Source organism: Zalophus californianus, chromosome X (assembly GCF_009762305.2).
Source record: "Zalophus californianus isolate mZalCal1 chromosome X, mZalCal1.pri.v2, whole genome shotgun sequence".
Taxonomy (NCBI): Eukaryota; Metazoa; Chordata; class Mammalia; order Carnivora; family Otariidae; genus Zalophus; species Zalophus californianus.
Genome location: NC_045612.1, coordinates 56330375 through 56349855, shown reverse-complemented (window position 1 = coordinate 56349855; position 19481 = coordinate 56330375). Strand labels below are relative to the sequence as shown.

Below are 19481 nucleotides of genomic sequence, written 5' to 3'. Positions count from 1 at the left end.
AAAAGGAGTGTCCAGAAAACTGGGCACCCTTTAAGGTTTCTGGGCTAAAAACAGCCAGATCCTCACTGTGGCTCAAGGCACTCATCCAGGGAGTAAATACTTGACTTAAAAGGAACATTTATCTTTGGAGGTCACATACTCCACTTACTCCTTGCCTGCACACACGTCATGAGTATAGCTTGTTCTAATCACTCAATATTCCCTATGTCACTGTCTTGATTATTAAAGTTTTTCACTCCTTTTTGTTTTTCTTACTCCCTTGATGTATTGATAATGTTCACAATAAAAGTGGAGGCAGAGTTTGGCTGGGGACCTTTGGCCACTAGAGCATCTGGTCCCCAAGCCCTCTCCTTTTTCCTTCTAAGGTGTCTGGAGTAATCTTTTCATTTGCCACCTCAGGGTTTGCTAGCCAAAACTGACATCCCCCTACTATTTCTGGTGTAGTTTTTTGGGGGGTGGTGTTGTTGGGGTATGGGGCTGATGACCAAGGAAGAATTCTTGAGACATGCTTGGTGCAAAAAGGTGGTTTTATTAAAACATGGGGACAGGACCTATGGGCAGAAAGAGCTGCTGCTGCTTCCTGCTGCCCAGGGATTGTGAGGAGCAATTGATTATATACCTTGAGGTTAGGGGAAGTAAAGATAAAGGGAAGTTCCAAAAGGACTTTCATATGCTAAAGGAGACTTAGGATCCTGGAGGACTGTTATAATCTGCCTATCTCAAGTATTTGTCAATGGGCTGCAGGTTTTAAGTACATTTAGTTTTATCTACATTTCCTTCTGCCTTTGTTTCCCACATCACTCCGCCATCTTAACTCCACCCCAGCTGGGTAGTATAGACATTTAAACATTCGTTCTTCCAATCCACGAGCATGGAGTTTCCCATTTCTTTGTGTCATCTTCAATTTGATAAATTCTAAATAAACCTTTTCAGTTATAGCCATATATTTCTTAGACATTATTATACTTTTTATACATTTCTAATGTCTAATTAGTTCATTGTTACTGGCAATTAAGTATACCTATATCACAAAGGTGCACTAAGAGTTGGCAAAAATGATGTTACTATTATAATCTTTGATCATATTCAGCATCAATTTTAATCCAATATTATTTCAACATGATACCATGTAGAATATTCTAAGGATCTTAGCAAATACATGACCACAGATTAAAATTAATTGAAGAGATTGTCAACTAGTCTGCATATATGATGAGGTATATATTTTTATCAAAGTTACACATGCACATTATAAAAATTTCAAACAGCATAAAAGAATATAAGGTTATAATTAAGGTCCCTCCTTTCTTATACAAAAATATATTCTTTTATATTCATAAGTAATGAAATAGTCTGTGGCCAAAGGAACAACTAAACAAATGCTACAATTTCTTTGTTGTGTATGAACAAGAGTACTTTGAAAGGATGAAAGAATCATATTACACTCTATGAAGATGAATAAAGAGGGGCTTAACCAACAAGTACCTGATAATGGCCAGTATAGATATAAATAATATAATTTTCCAAAGTGGTTAAACATTTATATGCTTGAACTCAGTAAAGATTCCTTGTATTTCTCTATTATGAAACATTTTAAATTACTGGAAAGAGAAATATGACTTTAGAGAATAAAACTGAAGGGAAAATACATATTAGAAGCTTTAAAAATCCTTATAAAACATTTAATTTTATATAGTCAACATCAAAGAAATATTTACAAAAGAATCAAGCTTATTGATTATGTAAGTTTAGTTTTTATAGGCGCATTTTGATTCATTAAGAATCTTACTGGTTGGGTGCCTGGGTGGCTCAGTTGGTTAAGCGACTGCCTTCGGCTCAGGTCATGATCCTGGAGTCCCGGGATCGAGTCCCACATCGGGCTCCTTGCTCAGAGGGGAGTCTGCCTCTCCCTCTGACCTTCTTCCCTCTCATGCTCTCTCTCTACCATTCTCTCTCTCAATAATTATAAATAAATAAATAAATAAATAAATAAATAAATAAATAAATAAATCTTTAAAAAAAAAAAAGAATCTTACTGGTTGGGGAGCCTGGGTGGCTCAGTCAGTTAAATGTTTGCCTTTGGGTCAGATCATGATCCTGGGATCCTGGGATCAAGTCCTTTGTCAGGCTCCCTGCTCAGTGGGGAGTCTGCTTCTCCCTCTCCCTCTGCCTGCTGCTCTGCCTACTTGTGCTCTCTCTCTATCTCTCTGTCAAATAAATAAATAAAATCTTAAAAAATAATCTTACTGGTTTAATTATTATGATCCTAAGTGTAGGATGCAGTATTCTCCAGATTTTATTTTCATTTCCTTGTTTTATTTTCATGTCCTTTCTTTTTCTTATTTCTTCTCAAGATGCCTATAAAACATTTTTATGTATTTACATTTTTAAATTTGTGATAGGCAGTTTTTGAATTGTAAAAACAATGATCTCTCTCCACTTCTTATGTTTTCCCATTCTATTTGAATTATCTTACATGGATAAAATTTATAAAAATTGTAGGATATACAGAAAAACTGGATAAATGAAATTATAATTAGGATTTAAAAAAAAGTTGTGCTGTTTGACTTAGCTTCTGTAAATATTGACAAGTGAGAATAACTAGTGGAGCCAAATTGCCAGTTACCTGAAAGATACCCAAGTCCATTTTTGTGGGGTTACTCCTCCCCTTGATATTTAAATGAATTTGTGCCAAGAGTCAGATGCTTAACCAACTGAGCCACTCAGGCACTACGTGACTTCTTTTTTTAAGGGAAGTCCATCTCCCTTTCTATTTCTAGTCTCCACTATACTACTCAATACATATTTGTATTCTGTCTCTTGTCTTCCTCTAATTGTTTTGTGTAAGTATTGTATCTTTAACTTTTTTCATGACACTGGGTGGACTAGCCTTGAGTTCCAAATTATTATCCTATATATAGATATAGATATAGATATAGATATTTCCATTTGGAAATTAATTTATGATGGGTCAGAACCACTTCAGTGTTTTTTTCTTTTTTAAGATTTTATTTATTTGACACAGAGAGACACAATGAGAGGGAATACAAGCAGGGGGAGTGGGAGAGGGAGAAGCAGGCTTCCCGCCGAGCAGGGAGCCTGATGCGGGGCTCGATCTCAGGACCCTGGGATCATGACCTGAGCCGAAGGCAGACATTTAATGACTGAGCCACCCAGGCGTCCCAGAACCACTTAAATGTTAACTGATATAATTTTGACATCAAGAACATGGGCTCTGTCTAGGTTTAAATCCTAGCTCTTCCATTTATTTCTTGTGTAAACTTACGAGTGATTATCCTCTCTGCACTTTAGTTTCTTCATCTGTAAAAAATAAAAATAGCACCAAACTCATAGGGTATTTGTAATTGGAATGTTTATTACATTCACTCTAAAGTAATTCTTGATATGAATGAATTTAGACTTGCCATTTTATCATGTTTTTTTCCCCCCATTTGTTTTTTTTTGTTGTTGTTGTTGTTCTTCTATTACTCCTCCCTTTTTGGGGATTGATTTGATTTTTTTTCAGAATTTCACTTTAATATATTAAGGAAATTTTTAATTATTTTTATATTTAATTATTGAATTTTTGCATTATTTTTAATGGTTTCTTTAGGCAGTATGTATGTTAAACATCCCTTAGCTTTTTACCACTGGTTGGTGTTAATATTAGCACTTCATGTAAAATTTAAGAACCTTGCAATTATATATGTCAATTTACCAATCAGATCCTTTCTTGTGGTTGTCATATGTGTTATAGCTACATACATTATATATATAAATCCCACAATACCATGTTATATATAAGTTGTTCTATATTATGGTGATATTTTCCCCTGCTTTTAAAAATTAAACTGTTTGTGTTGTAGATTTATATGCTGTTGTTATAAATAATGCATATCTTCTCTATACCCTTTTCCCAGTTTTCTTCAATGGTACCATCTTGCAAGCCAGAGTATAGTATTCAGTTGTTATGAATACAGACAAAAAAAAAACAAAAAACAAAAAAAAAGAGTTTTCTTAATTACATGGAAACCTTGTGATGTTTTTTTTAAAGCTAAGTCCACCCCATTCTCATCTTTAATCCCTAGGAACCATTAATCCTTTCTCCATTTCTATAATTTTGTCTTTTCAGTAAAGTTATATAAATAAAATCATGCAGCATGTAACCTTTGGGGAATGGCTTTTTTCCCTCACTACAATTTCCTCGAGATTCCCCCAAGTTGTTCGGTATATCAATGATAAATTATCTTTATTGCTGAGTTCTATTCAATGGTATGTATACATCAGTTTGTATCCTGTTGAAATAGGTCTGGGCTGTTTCCACTTTTTGGCTATTACAAATAAAGCTGCTCTTAATATTTGTGTACAGTTTTTTTGTGTGTGTAAATAAGTTTTATTTTCTCTGGAAAAAATTCCCAATAGTGTAAATTTTAAGTAATATGGTGGTCATTTATTTAGTTTTTAAAGAAACTGTCAAACTTTTGCAGGATGGCTCTACCATCTTACATTCCCACCAGCAATTGGATTTGCTTTATCCACATCCTCACAAACACTTGGTGTTGTCACTCTTTCTTACTTTAGCCATTTTGATAGGTGTAGCCTCATATCTCATTGTGATTTAAATTTGAATTTTCCCAGTGGCTAATAATTCTGAATATCTTTTTCATATATTTTTAACCTATTTATGTTCATTTTGGGTAAATGTCTGTTGATAAATGTCTTTTGTCCATTTTTTAATTGGATTTTTTATATTGTTGAGTTCTTTATATATTATAGGTTCTAATCCTTTGGGGTTTCAAATATTTTCTCTGTACTTTGTCTTTTCATCCTCTTAAGGAATACTTTCACAGAGCAAAATTTATAACTTTGACCAAGTCCCATTCATCAAATTTTTCTTTTCTAGATCACACTTTTGGTGTCAAGTCTACAAACTTTGTCTGGCACTAGATCCTGAAGACTTTCTTCCAAGTTTTTTTTTTTTTTATAAACTTTTATAGTTCCATATTTTATATTTATGTGCATTATTCCTTTTGAGTTATTTTGTGTATACAGTGTGACACTTAGGTCAAAGTTCATTTCTTTTTACTATAGATGTCCACTTCTCTGGTACTATTTGTTGAAATAATTATCCTTTCCTCATTTAATTGCTTTTAAACTTTCTCAAAAATCAGTTGGATATTTTTTGTGTATCTAATTCTGCGTTCTGTACTTTGTTCCACTGGTCTATCTATGTGTGACTATTTCTGCCAATAAAGCACAATCTAGATTACTGTAGCTATGCAGAAGACTTTATCATTGTGTACTGTAGCTATATAGAAGGTTTTATTATTGGGTACCAGGTAGTATGATTATTTTTCAAGACTATTTTAGCTATTGCCTTGTATGCATGTGTTGCTACAACAAAACACCACAGACTAGGTAACTTAAATAATGGGCATTTATTTCTCACAGTTCAGGAGGCTGGGAAGTCCAAGATTAGGTTGCGAGTATGGTCAGGTTCTAGAGAGAGCCCTCTGTCTGCAAACTGCTTCTTTCTCACTGCATCTTCACATAGTGGAGAAAGAGAGTGCACTGATGTCTCTTCCTCTTCATAAGGACACTTATTCCATCATGTGATATCCACCCTCATGACTTCATCTAAACCTAATTACTCCCAAAGGTCCAACTTCCCACTACCATCGTATTGGGGGTTACAGCTTCAACATATGAATTTTGGGGGACACAAATATTCAGTCCATAATAGCTATTATAGGGATGGTGACTTTCCTTATAAATTTTAGAAGCATATTTATGTCTATAAAAGTCTTTACTGGAGTTGATAAGAATTTCGTTAAGAATTTACACACACACACACAGACACACACACACACACACACACATCAATTGGTCTTGCTTAATGTAGCTATGAAGTAAGTATTAAACTGAGGGGTGTTGGAGGGAGGTGGGTTGGGGATGGGCTACATGGAGGATGGGTATTAAGGAAGGCACTTACCAACTTACATTGAAAATTTCCAAATCTTTAGCTTTACTCTTAATCTCTGTATTGAGATTCAGATTCACATTTCAACATACCGACTGAACATATCTATGCCAATATTTCACTGAAATATCAACCTCAACTTTTCCTAAATTAAACTCATCACTTTGAAACCTGTACTCGCATTACACCTGAGTTGTTCCTACTTACATTTTTATTTCCTATTTCATCCTCAACCTCTCGGTTACCAAAGGCAGACATGCCTTTATATCACCATCCATATGTAATTAATCATCACATGTTGTTGATGCTACTTCATAATTTCTTTCATGACTCTCACCAAATTCCCATTTTTATCACTCTGATTCAGGTCCCTATCATCTCTTCTTGCAACAGCCTCCTGATTTTCAATTTTCTTATCTTTGTAATCCATCTATCTTCTTAAAATTCAGATTTTAAAATGGACTATAAATATCTCCCATTACCTACAATGTTTTGTTCATAGTAGGAAGTTGATACATATTTCCTGAATTAAATTATCTGTCCAAACCTAGATATATGTGCTTACTTCTCACAATCCACTGAATGCAAATATCTATAGAGATAATGAATATACTTATTCTCAAAATTTATACTCAACAATTTCCTAAAGCTATTTATAGTTAACTTTTATATTTAGTTCAACTGTCAAATCTAAACTAGGTCATTATAATCAACATATATACTGAGTAATTTATTGTGAAAGACAGGTTACCAAGATGAAGTGGCATGTATTAATGTAAATGTCTTCTCTGTGTAATGACTATGGGAATGTACATAATACATGTGTATATACGTATTGGTTGAATTAATTTTTTAAAGCCAAAGTATGATGCTAAATAGATAACTGATTTTGTAGGTCTGATTTGTATGTTCATACAAATGAATTATACTTTAGTGGAGATTAAAGTTCTTTACTTTCTTAAATTTCTAACTACCTAAAATCAGTGTGTGTCTTTGTGTGTCTATATGTGTGTGCTTATCAGCATATAAATACGCCTTTGTGACTTTGCCAGGGTGAGTTTGCTTATCTGTACTTATCACTCTGATTCAGGCCCTTATCATCTCTTATCTATCCTAGAAAAGAAAAAAAAGAAAAAATATCCTATTGACTATTTGACATAGAGTGATTTCTTGAAGTTTTTGTCTATGGGGCATGATTTGATTCATGTTATGTGTATGTCTATTTCTCTGTGTTTTTACAAACACACATACATACCACATGAAGTCCGCATTGCAGGATTTGTATTTATGAGTGCTATACTGTTCTGTACCCAGAAACTTGGGGTTTTTTTAATGTTTAAATTTCTAAATTATCTTTCAAGTTTCTCCCAACAACTCTTTTTTTCACTTTCCAAACTGTTTAGAAAATAAACATAAGTAAAATCTGTGGGTAATTTAGATTTCAACTTTTCTATAACTGGAATACTAATATAAACTATTGTTGATGATTCAAATTTAGCTTTTGCCTGCCTCAGTTGTATCACATTTCATTATATATGAAGTGTCTGACATTTGAAAACAGGCTTCTAAAATGGTCAAAAATAGCCTCCAAAATAATAAACTATGTCAAAAACAACATTACACACATACAAACACATACATGCAAAAACAAACAAATGCTGTCCTGCTATTGTATGCTATATTCCTCTTTTTAACTTTCTATTCTGAAATGAGGAGAAAGGCTTCAATTTAAAATAGTAAAAATTTCAACATATACAGCCTGATACTTTACAAAGCTCACATTTAAAAATTGCATCATAAATTTAAACAGTTGGAAAGAATGCAATTTCTAGATATTTGTAAATATTGACAATTCAAAATAAGTCTTTTAAATCACTCTTTCAAATATATCCAATGGAATCTAAATACTGTGATGATTTGATACTGCTATCATTCAATTAATAATACATGGAAAATCTTGTCTTTAGCAGCAAAAGTTTTAATTTATTTTCTCCTTGTGCCTATATTTTCATTTCATTTTCCTAAAAGAATTATTTCTTATATAATACATTTAAAAAGTATTCTATAGATTACCTTATTATAATTCCTGAAACAAAAATACATATAAAATTAAATTGTATTTTTAAAATTTCCTTTGACAATATTTTTTCATTGAGAGTATTATAATTATTAACATACAAATTAAAGAAACCAACATAAGCATATTTTATATTTGTGACAGGTATTAAACAAATATTAAAATTTTACTGGGAATGAATCATTAGTAGAGACAGATGGGTGCTTTTGTATTCAGTTTCTATATCAACAAAGAATATTAATTTTTGCTAGAATGAAACAGAGTCAGCATCATTTATTTTTGTTTCTTTGTTTCACAGATATAAGCACTGAAAAAAAATTGTTCACTTAAACAAGTGGATGAATGTAAACGGACTTTTGTTACAGCAATGTCATGTAATTCTTTGAGCTCTTTTTGTGGCCATAAGAAAACGGACCAGGAATTTGTTAATATTTTTTAGCCTTTTACAACATTGTGTAACAATTAGGACAGGTTTGGTTTAAAGTCTTGTGTTTAGGGTTCAAGCTTTCTAAACCACATACTGTTTTGTTTTTTGTTTTGCACCATTTTAGTGCTGTCCACTGTAGCTTGTGCCAAGTGAACAGATCCACCTCAGGGACATGATAGGTTGTTGAATGTGCAGCATTTAATATACAGAAGTCTATGTTTCTAAGAAGAAGTTACGTGGCTGAGTTCAAAGAGGTTGCTGCCTGTGTTCTCCTTTAGGATTTTGATGCACTCCTGTCTCACATTTAGGTCTTTCAACCATTTTGAGTCTACTTTTGTGTGTGGTGTAAGGAAATGGTCCAGTTTCATTCTTCTGCGTGTGGCTGTCCAATTTTCCCAACACCATTTGTTGAAGAGACTGTCTTTTTCCATGGGACATTCTTTCCTGTTTTGTTGAAGATTAATGGACCACATCGCCAAAGGCAAGGGAAGCAAGGGCAAAAATGAACTATTGGGACTGCATCAAGATAAAAAGCTTTTGCACAGCAAAAGAAACAGTCCACAAAACCAAAAGACAACTGACAGAATGGGAGAAGATATTTGCAAATGACATATCAGATAAAGGGCTAATATCCAAAATCTATAAAGAACTTATCAAACTCAACACCCAAAGAACAAATGATCCAATCAAGAAATGGGCAGAAGACATGAACAGACATTTTTCCAAAGAAGACATCCAAATGGCCAACAGACACATGAAAGAGTGCTCAACATAGCTCGGCATCAGGGAAATCCAAATCAAAACCTGAATGAGATACCACCTCACACCAGTCAGAATGGCTAAAACTAGTAAGTCAGGAAAAGACAGATGTTGGCAGGGATGCGGAGAAAGGGGAACCCTCCTACACTGTTGGTGGGAATGCAAGCTGGTGCAACCACTCTGGAAAACAGTATGGAGGTTCCTCAAAAAGTTGAAAATAGAGCTGCTCTATGACCCAGCAATTGCACTACTGGGTATTTACACCAAAAATACAAATGTAGGGATCTGAAGGGGTACGTGCACGCCGATGTTTATAACAGCAATGTCCACAATAGCCAAACTGTGGAAAGAGCCAAGATGTCCATCGACAGACGAATGGATAAAGATGTGGTATATATATATATATATATAATGGAATATTATGTAGCCATCAAAAGGAATGAGATCTTGCCATTTGTAATGATGTGGATGGAACTGGAGGGTGTTATGCTGAGTGATGTAAGTCAATCAGAGAAAGACATGTATCATATGATCTCACTGATATGAGGAATTCTTAATCTCAGGAAACAAACTGAGGGTTGCTGGAGTGGTGGGGGGTTGGAGGGAGGGGGTGGCTGGGTGATAGACATTGGGGAGGGTATGTGCTATGGTGAGCACTGTGAAGTGTACAAGACTGTTGAATCACAGACCCGTACCTCTGAAACAAATAATACATTATATGTTTAAAAAGAAGAAGAAGAAGAAGAAGCAGATAGCAGAAGGGGAAGAATGAAGGGGAGAAATTGGAGGGGGAGATGAACCATGAGAGTCTATGGACTCTGAAAAACAAACTGAGGATTCTGCGGGGGGGATGGGTTAGCCTGGCAGTGGGTATTAATGAGGGCACGTTCTGCATGGAGCACTGGGTGTTATAGGCAAACACTGAATCATGGAACACTACATCAAAAACTAATGATGTAATGTATGGTGATTAACATAACATAATAAAAAATATGCAAAAATCTATGACTATATTATATTTTTAATTAGGCTCCATCCCCAATGCAGGGCTTGGACTCACAACCCTGAGATCAAAACCTGGATGCTTAACCAACTGAGCCATCCTGGTGCCCCTTGACTATATTATTTTTCTTTAAGTTGCATAATCTGATAATTATGTGAAACAAATAAAACAAAGTATTCCGAAGCATTTGAAAAACGCTAACTTCTGAAGCATCCTAACAGCTGACTGATTCAATTTGCTGGCCAGAATTTTTTTCAGAAAACATTAACTGGGTGAATGGCTGTTAAGCTGACAGATTTCAACTGGTTTGCCGGCTTCTTCCTCCACCTGTATAATAATTCATTATTTAGAAGAGTATTTCAACCCATAACCAATTTGCAGTTTCATTTTAAAATTCTAGCACTTATAGAAATAGTAAATAATGTGATAATAAATTAATTCACAATTTCTCATTCAATAATTCTACATATATTAAATATTTATTAGGTACAAAGTAGATAATAAGGCAATGAGAAGACAATGATGAGTAAAATATGGTTCTTCTCCTCACAGTCATCTTCTTTCTGTTTGAATATGTTTACATCTCACTTTTATAATTAGAAATTTAAAAGTAATCCTCATGCTTCATAAAATATTATTCTCTTCATTGTTTTCTAGAAGATCTGTATACTTTCTTAGTCATTCTACAGTTCTACGTCTCAGATCTAGGAAAATGGTCATACTCTGCATACTTTACAAAAGCATATTCTCAGTAGAATCATACAGAATATTGTGTTATAAATGTCTAGACTTTCATAGGTATTAGTTACTATACAACTTATTGTAAAAAGTACACACATAGACAATTATATCTGAAATATAACAAGCTCAGAAAATATATTAGTAAAATAAGGTGGTGGACTCCTGGTATCCAAGAAGATACTATTTAGATGGATAAATTAGAACTACTTTTTTACTACCATAAGTTATTTGCACCTCTATTATAACATTTTATTCATTTGGCCTGCTATTTACAGTGTGCTTACTCTATGTCTGTTTTAAGCACAGTGGAGAACACAGTGGTATAAAACATACTTTTTTCAGGTTTTTATTATTTCAAGATTTTACTTAAATACCAGTTAGCTTACATTCAGTGCAATAGTAGTTTCTGGAGTAGAATTTAGTAATTCATCACTTATATAACACCCAGTTCTCATAAAAACAACTACCCCACTTAATAACCATCACATATTTAAACCATCACCCCACCCAACTCCCCTCTCTGATAACCATCAGTTTGTTCTCTAAGTTAAGAAACTGTTTTTTGGCTTGCCTCTCTTTTTTCCCCTATGTTTATAGGTTTCGTTTCTTAAATTCTACATATGAGTGAAATCATATGGTATTTGTCTTTCTGTGACTGAATTATTTTGCTTAGGGTAAGACTCTCTATCTCTATCCATGTCATTGTGAATTTCATTCATTTTTATGCTGAGTGATATTCTGTTGTGTATATATATACCACATCTTTTTTTTTATTATGTTATGTTAATCACCATACATTACATCATTAGTTTTTGATGTAGTGTTCCATGATTCATTGTTTGCGTATAACACCCAGTGCTCCATTCAGTACATGCCTTCTTTAATACCCATCACCAGGCTAACACATCCCCCACCCCCCTCCCCTCTAGAACCCTCAGTTTGTTTCTCAGAGTCCATAGTCTCTCATGGTTTGTCCCCCACCGATTAACCCCCCTTCATTTCTCCCTTCCTACTATCTTCTTCTTTTTTTTTTAACATATAATATATTATTTGTTTCAGAGGTATAGGTATGTGATTCAACAGTCTTACACAATTCACAGAGGTCACCATAACACATACCCTCCCCAATGTCTATCACCCAGCCACCCCATTCCTCCCAACCCCCACCACTCCAGCAAACCTCAGTTTGTTTCCTGAGATTAAGAATTCCTCATATCAGTGAGATCATATGATACATGTCTTTCTCTGATTGACTTATTTAGCTCAACATAATACCCTCTAGTTCCATCCTCGTCAGTGAAAATGGCAAGATTTCATTCCTTTTGATGGCTACATAATATTCCAATGTATATATATACCACATCTTCTTTATCCATTCATCTCTCAATGGACATCTTGGCTCTTTCCATAGTATGACTATTGTGGACATTGCTGCTATAAACATCAGGGTGCACATACACCCTCGGATCACTACATTTGTATCTTTGGGGTAAATACCCAGTAGTGCAATTGCTGGGTCATAGAGCAGCTCTGTTTTCAACTTTTTGAGGAACCTCCATACTCTTTTCCAGAGTGGCTGCACCAGCTTGCATTTCCACCAACAGTGTAGGAGGGTTCCCCTTTCTCCGCATCCCCGCCAACATCTGTCATTTCCTGACTTGTTAATTTTAGCCATTCTGACTAGTGTGAGGTGGTATCTCATTGAGGTTTTGGTTTGGATTTCCCTGATGCCGAGCGATGTTGAGCACTTTTTCATGTGTCTGTTGGCCATTTGGATGTCTTCTTTGGAGAAATGTCTGTCCATGTTTTCCGCCGATTTCTTGATTGGATCATTTGTTCTTTGGGTGTTGAGTTTGATAAGTTCTTTATAGATTTTGGATACTAGCCCTTTATCTGATATATCATTTGCAAATATCTTCTCCCATTCTGTCAGTTGTCTTTTGGTTTTGTTGACTGTTTCTTTTGCTGTGCAAAAGCTTTTTATCTTGATGCAGTCCCAATAGTTCATTTTTGCCCTTGCTTCCCTTGCCTTTGGCAATGTTTCTAAGAAGTTGCTGCAGCTGAGGTCGAAGAGGTTGCTGCCTGTGTTCTCCTTTAGGATTTTGATGCACTCCTGTCTCACATTTAGGTCTTTCAGCCATTTTGAGTCTATTTTTGTGTGTGGTGTAAGGAAATGGTCCAGTTTTGTTCTTCTGCGTGTGGCTGTCCAATTTTCCCAACACCATTTGTTTGAAGTGACTGTCTTTTTCTCCATGGGACATTCTTTCCTGCTTTGTCAAAGATTAGTTGATCATAGAGTTGAAAGTCCATTTCTGGGCTCTGTATTCTGTTCCATTGATCTGTCTGTTTTTGTGCCAGTACCATACTGTCTTGATGTTGACAGATTTGTAATAGAGCTTGAAGTCTGGAATTGTGATACCACATCTTCTTTATTCATTCATCAGTTGATAGACACTTAGGCTGTTTCCATAATTTGGCTATTGTAGAAAATGCTACTATAAAGATCAGGGTGCATGTATCACTTTGAATCAGTATTTTTGTATTTTGGGGATAAATACCTATTAGTGAAACTGCTGGATCATAGGGTAGTTCCATTTTTAAATTTTGTGGAAACTCCATAATGATTTCAATAGTATTTGCACCAGTTTGTATTTCCACCAACAATGCAAGAGGGTTTCCCTTTCTCCACATCCTTACCAATGCCTGTTGTTTCTTTTGTTGTTTGGTTTTAGACATTCTGACAGGTGTGTTCATATTTAATTGCAGTTTTGACTTGCATTTTCCTGATGATGAGTGATGTTGAGCATCCTTTCATGCGTCTCTAGGCCATCTGGATGTCTTCTTTGGAAAAAAATATTTATTTATATCTTCTGCCCATTTTTAACTGGATTATTTGTTTTTGGGTGTTGAATTTCATAAGTTCTTATATATTTTGGATGCTTACCCTTTGTCAGATGTCATTTGCAAATATCTTCTCCCATTCTAAAAGTTGCCTTTTAATTTGGTTAAACTCATCCAGAAACAGCCAAAATAATGTTTTACCAAGCATCTGGATAACCCATACATAACCCATCCTTCACTGTGCAAAAACTTTTTATCTTCATGATGTCCCAATATTTTATTTTTGCTTTTGTTTCCTTTGCCTCAAGATGCATACCTAGTAAGAAGTTGCTCTGGCCAATGTCAACGAGATTACTGCTTGTGTCATCCTCTAGGAGTTTGATGGTTTCCTGTCTCACATATGATTCTTTCATCCATTTTGAATTTGTTTTTGTTTTTGGTGTAAGAAAGTGGTCCAGTTTCATTCTTTTGCATGTTGTTGCTGTCCAGTTTTCCCAACACCAATTGTTGAAAAGACTGTATATTTTCCATTGGATATTCTTTAATAATTTGTCAAAGAATAATTTACCATATAGTTGTTTCATTTCTAGGTTTTTATTTGCTTCCATTGAACTATATGTCTGTTTCTGTGCCAGTACCATATTGTTTTGATCACTACAACCTTGTAATATAACTTGAAGTCTGGAACTGTGATGCCTCCAGCTTTGCTTTAGGGGTCTTTTGTGGTTCAATACAAATTTTAGAATTTTTTCTAGCTGTGAAAAATGGTGGTGGCATTTTTTATAGGGATTGCATTAAATGTGAAGATTGGTTTGGGTAGTATAGACATTTTAACAATATTTGTTCTTTCAATTCTCGGGCATGGAATGTTTTTCCACTTCTTGTGTCACCTTCAATTTCTTTCATCAGTCTCATAATTTTGAAAGTACAGAACTTTTCCCTCTTTGGTTAGGTTTATTCTTAGGTATCTTATTATTTTTGGTGCAATTTAAATCAGATTACTTCTTTCATTTCTCTTTCTGCTGCTTCATTATTGGTGTATAGAACTGCAGCAGATTTCTATATATTGATTTTGTATCCTGTGACTTTACTGAATTTGTGTATCAGTTCTAGCGATTTTTTTGGTGGAGTCTTTTGGGCTTTCTTTATAGATTATCATGCCTTCTGCAAATAGTGAAATTTGAATTCTTCCTTACCAATTTAGAAGCATTGTATTTCTTTCTGATGTCTGCTTGCTGAGACTAGGACTTCCAGTACTATGTTAAATAACAATGGTGATAGTGGACATCCTTGTTTGTTCTTGACCATAGAGGAAATGTTCTCAGTTTTTTTTTTTTTCCCATTGAGGATGATATTAGCTGTGGGTTTTTCATATATGGCCTTAATTATGTTGAGCTATATTCCCTCTATCTCTACTTTGTTGAGGGTTTTTATCATGAATGGACTTTATACTTTGTGAAAAGTTTTTATTTAACTATTGAAAGGATAAATTGGTCCTTATGCTTTCTTTTATTAATGTGGTACATCACATTGATTTATAAATATTGAACCACACTGGCAGCCCAGGAAAAAATCCCACTTGATCGTGGTGAATGATTCTTTTAATGTACTGTTGGATTTGATTTGCTAGTATTTTGTTGAGAATCTTTGAATCCATGTTCATCAAGGATATTGGTCTTTTTTTTTTTTTAGTGGAGTTTATCTGTCTTACCTTTGTCAAGGTAATTCTTGCTTGATGGAATGAGTTTGGAAAATTTCCTTCCATTTCTCTTTTTGGGAATAATTTGAGAATAGGTATTAATTCTTCTTTAAATTTTTTTAGAATTCTCCTGGGAAGCCATCTGGCCCTGGGCTTTTGTTCACTGGGAGATTTTTGAAAAGTTCTTTGCTGGTTATCAATATGTTCAAGTTTTCTATTTCTTCTTGTTTCAGTTTTCGTTCAGTTTATATGTTTCTAGGAATTTAACTATTTCTTCCAAGTTATCCAATTTGTTAACATGTAATTGTTCACAATGTCCTCTTATAATTGTTGGTATTTTTGTGGTGTTGGTTGTGATCTCTCCTCTCTCATTTGTTATTTTATTTATTTGAGTCCTTTCTATTTTTGATAAATCTGGCTAGGGATTTATCAATTTTATTAATTTTTTCAAACCATTTTACTGGTCTGATTAATCTGTTCTATTTTTTTAATTTTAGTTTCTATATCATTTATTTCTGCTCTAATCTTTATTATTTCTTTCCATCTGCTGGCTTTAGGTTTCATTTGTTGTTCTTTCTTATAACTCTTTTCAGTGTAAAGTTAGGTTGTTTGAGATTTTTCTTGAGAATTTTCTTGAGAAAGGCCTTTATAGCTATATATTTCCTTCTTAGGATCACTTTGGCTGCATCCCAAAGGTTTTGGACTGTCATGTTTTCATTTTCATTTGTTTCCATGTATGTTTTTAAATTTCTTCTTTGATTTCCTGATTGACATATTCATTGTTTAGTTGCATGTTGTTTAACCTCCATGTATTTGTGGTCTTTCCAAATTTTTTTTCTTGTGGTTGACTTCAAGTTTTATAGCATTGTGATCCAAAAAGATGCATGGTATGAAGGCAGTTTTTTGTATTTGTTGAGGCCTGTTTTGTGACCTAGTACATGATCTATTCTGGAGCATGTCCCATGTGCACTTGAAAAGAATGTGTATTCTGCTGCTTTAAGATGAAATGTTCTGAATACATCTGTTAAACCCATCTGGTCCACTGTGTCATTCAAAGCCATTGTTTCCTTGTTGATTTTCTGCTTAGATGATTAGTCCTTTGATGTAAGTGGAGTGTTAAATTCCCCTACTCCTATTGTAGTATTATCAATGAGATCCTTTATGTTACTTATTGATTGCTTTATATATTTGATCAACCTTCAACTGATTGGATAAAGCCCACATACATTAAGGAGGACGATTTACTTTACTCAGTCTATTGATTTAAATGTTAAACTCATCCAGAAGCAGCCAAAATAATGTTTTTCCAAGTATCTGGATAACCCATACATAGTCCAGCCAAATTGACACAAATTTACCATTGCACCTACAAAAACAAGAGAGGAACGGGAAAGTTATAGTTAGATTTATAGAAAACTGTATGTAAAATACCTACCAAAACTTTGAAAAAGATATTCATGCTGTTTCCAAGCATTTAAAATTCATTGCAAGTAGAAATTTAAAAATCTCTTAAGCCTCTCCACACTATGTATGAAGAAACTATGATGCAAAGAAGTAAAGTTACTTATTCAAGATTATATAGCTTATTAACTATAAAGTCAGAACTAAAACCAAAACCTTACAATTCCTATATTCTTTCTAAGAATACACTGGCATAATCTCCCCCCTTATCACCTGTATACATTACATGGAAGCTGGTTAAAATTCAAACTGAACTTCAAAATGGCATTGGTGAAAGCATTTCTGATATATGACTGTTATAGAAACACCTCTGTATAATTGGTGATTCTGATTTAGATGTCAAAGTACTTTGTGTATAGCTATTACTGAGTTATGTGGCAATATGGAATTGATTCAAAACAGGCCCTTTTTCATCCTCTCACAAGGACTTGTGAGCAAAGAAAATAGACCTTTAACATTCCCTGTGAAAGTAAAGAGCATAATAAGGAGGTGTTTATACAGGCATGGAGCCACAACAGACTATTTGTTTTCAAGTTATTGTCACTGAGAGAAGGCATCTCTTCTTAACCTAACCAGTTTAGAAAAAACACTGCTCTCTTCCTTCAGGTATAGACTTAAAACACTATGAATACATCCTCTAGGGGTGTGTGTGTGTTTAGTCACGGGTAACCAACACTTTCTTATGTTTCTGAAACTGTTCAGGTTTTTAAGCAAATATTAATATAAGACCATTCACATTTTTAGATATTTTGTAAAAATAACTACAAACCTGCATGAGAGGACTGATAAGATACTGTCCCTTAATGAACCCCATGAAAATTTCTATAAGAACCTGAAAAAGATCATTATGAATTTCCTGGTATAAATTATTCTAGGACAAAATGGCACATTCTCAGAGGTGAGCTAATCTGGGAGGGGATGGGGTGAGTAGAGGGAACATAGAAGGAAGTGAGTTTAAATACTGCTTTTTCTCACTTGCCTGGGTTTAAGCTACAGATGCTGTACTTAGGTTAAAGAAGAAGCTGGGTTAGATATTTGCAAGTCCAGGTGGGAGGGCTGTGAGCCTGCAAATCTAGCAGTGGCAGTGTGCTGTGGTAGCTGTTTTCCTGTGCTAAGCTGATTTACTTTAAGGTCTGATCTCATCATCCTGTCAGTGTGAGTTCCCACCTACACTGTTAGCTGCAGTTTTCTCAGCTAGAAAGCTAGAGTGCACCACAGGCAGTGGGGGAAGGGAGGGAAGCAAGAAAGACTGCTCTCAGCACTTGTGCTTTTGTTAGTTCAGAAGAGGCAGAGAAACAGGAGATAACAAAGGCTCCATTTCCTTTCTGTGAGAGAAGGCTTTTGTCTTTCCTCCTGCAACAATGTCAGTGTCTGGCAAGGAAGAGTTTCATGTGAAACAGATCCTAAGGCTACATTGGAGGTGGTTTAGTCATCCCTCTCAAGGGTCGCCCAACACTGGAAACTGCTTTCAGCAGGAAGGATATGAGCATAGAGGGACCCCGGTTCAGGGCAGGTTGAACAACCATGCTCAGGACAGAAACAGACTGAAAAAAAGGAACAATCCTTTCCACCCCAACATACTAACACCAGTGCCAGGACTGGCCCCTGACCATCAAAGAGCCTTTCAGAATTGGCACTCACAAAACTCGATAGAACATCTTCGAGCAAATGAAGATACTCCTAAAGCAGTTTCAGAAGAGAGTTTGTTTAAAGAAGCCTGTGAGAAACACTTACAAGATTTGGAGATGATTGCTGATGATAACACAGAAGATTCTACAGTGAGGTAGGAGTTTTCAGTCGCATAACTGAAAACCATAGATTAGGTTAACTTATTCTCTACAACTCTCATTTACTGTTTAAATAAAAGTGCTATAATTATCTCAATTTGTATGCAGCCAATCAGGGTTTATAAGAAACCACCTCCTCTAAGTCTATAAAGAAAAACAGTAATTTTACATATGTTTTGATAATTAATGGGAAATATGTTTTAGGGTTTTGAGTTTACTTTTCTGATTCCATTCCAATTTTGTTAAGATTTCTGTTTTAGTCATAAGAGATGTTTATTATAATTACTAACTTTTTGTAAATATCCTCTGTGGCTTGGATGTTCATATACTTGTAATTCTCTGTGCCAGTGTAATAAATCACATAAGTAGAAACTCTGACTTTTGTTGAGTTAGGCCAATTCTGACAAAATAAAAGCTTTAACTACTCAGCACATTCTTATCTGTTCCTTAATACATAGTTACTGTATTTACACTCGATAAATACATTATCTTTATGTGAGAGTACAGAACAGCTTCCTTTCACATTTGAGATTTGTTTCAAAGTTTACAATCATGAAAATATTTTGCATAAAGCAAGTAATGAAATGTCCTTATAGCAGCAATGTCTGAACGTAGGAAATGGAACATGTTAGCTATTTCAGGACATTAAAACAAAATAAGAAGTGATAGTAAAGTATAGCTTTAGTACAGCTCATAAAATATTTGA

The 19481-nt window shown here is 34.6% G+C and overlaps 1 protein-coding gene across 2 annotated transcripts in view; it reads left to right on the top strand.

Moving 5' to 3' along the window:
* The first annotated feature begins 18226 nt into the window (after window positions 1-18226).
* Window positions 18227-19481, top strand: part of KLHL4 (kelch like family member 4) — a 150714-nt gene continuing 149459 nt past the window's right edge. For both annotated transcript variants that reach the window (XM_027608380.2, XM_027608379.2), the window contains exon 1: window positions 18227-18771. In XM_027608380.2, coding sequence (XP_027464181.1) covers window positions 18350-18771 — 422 coding nt within the window. In that variant the 5' untranslated portion in view covers window positions 18227-18349. The remainder of the gene's footprint in view (window positions 18772-19481) is intronic.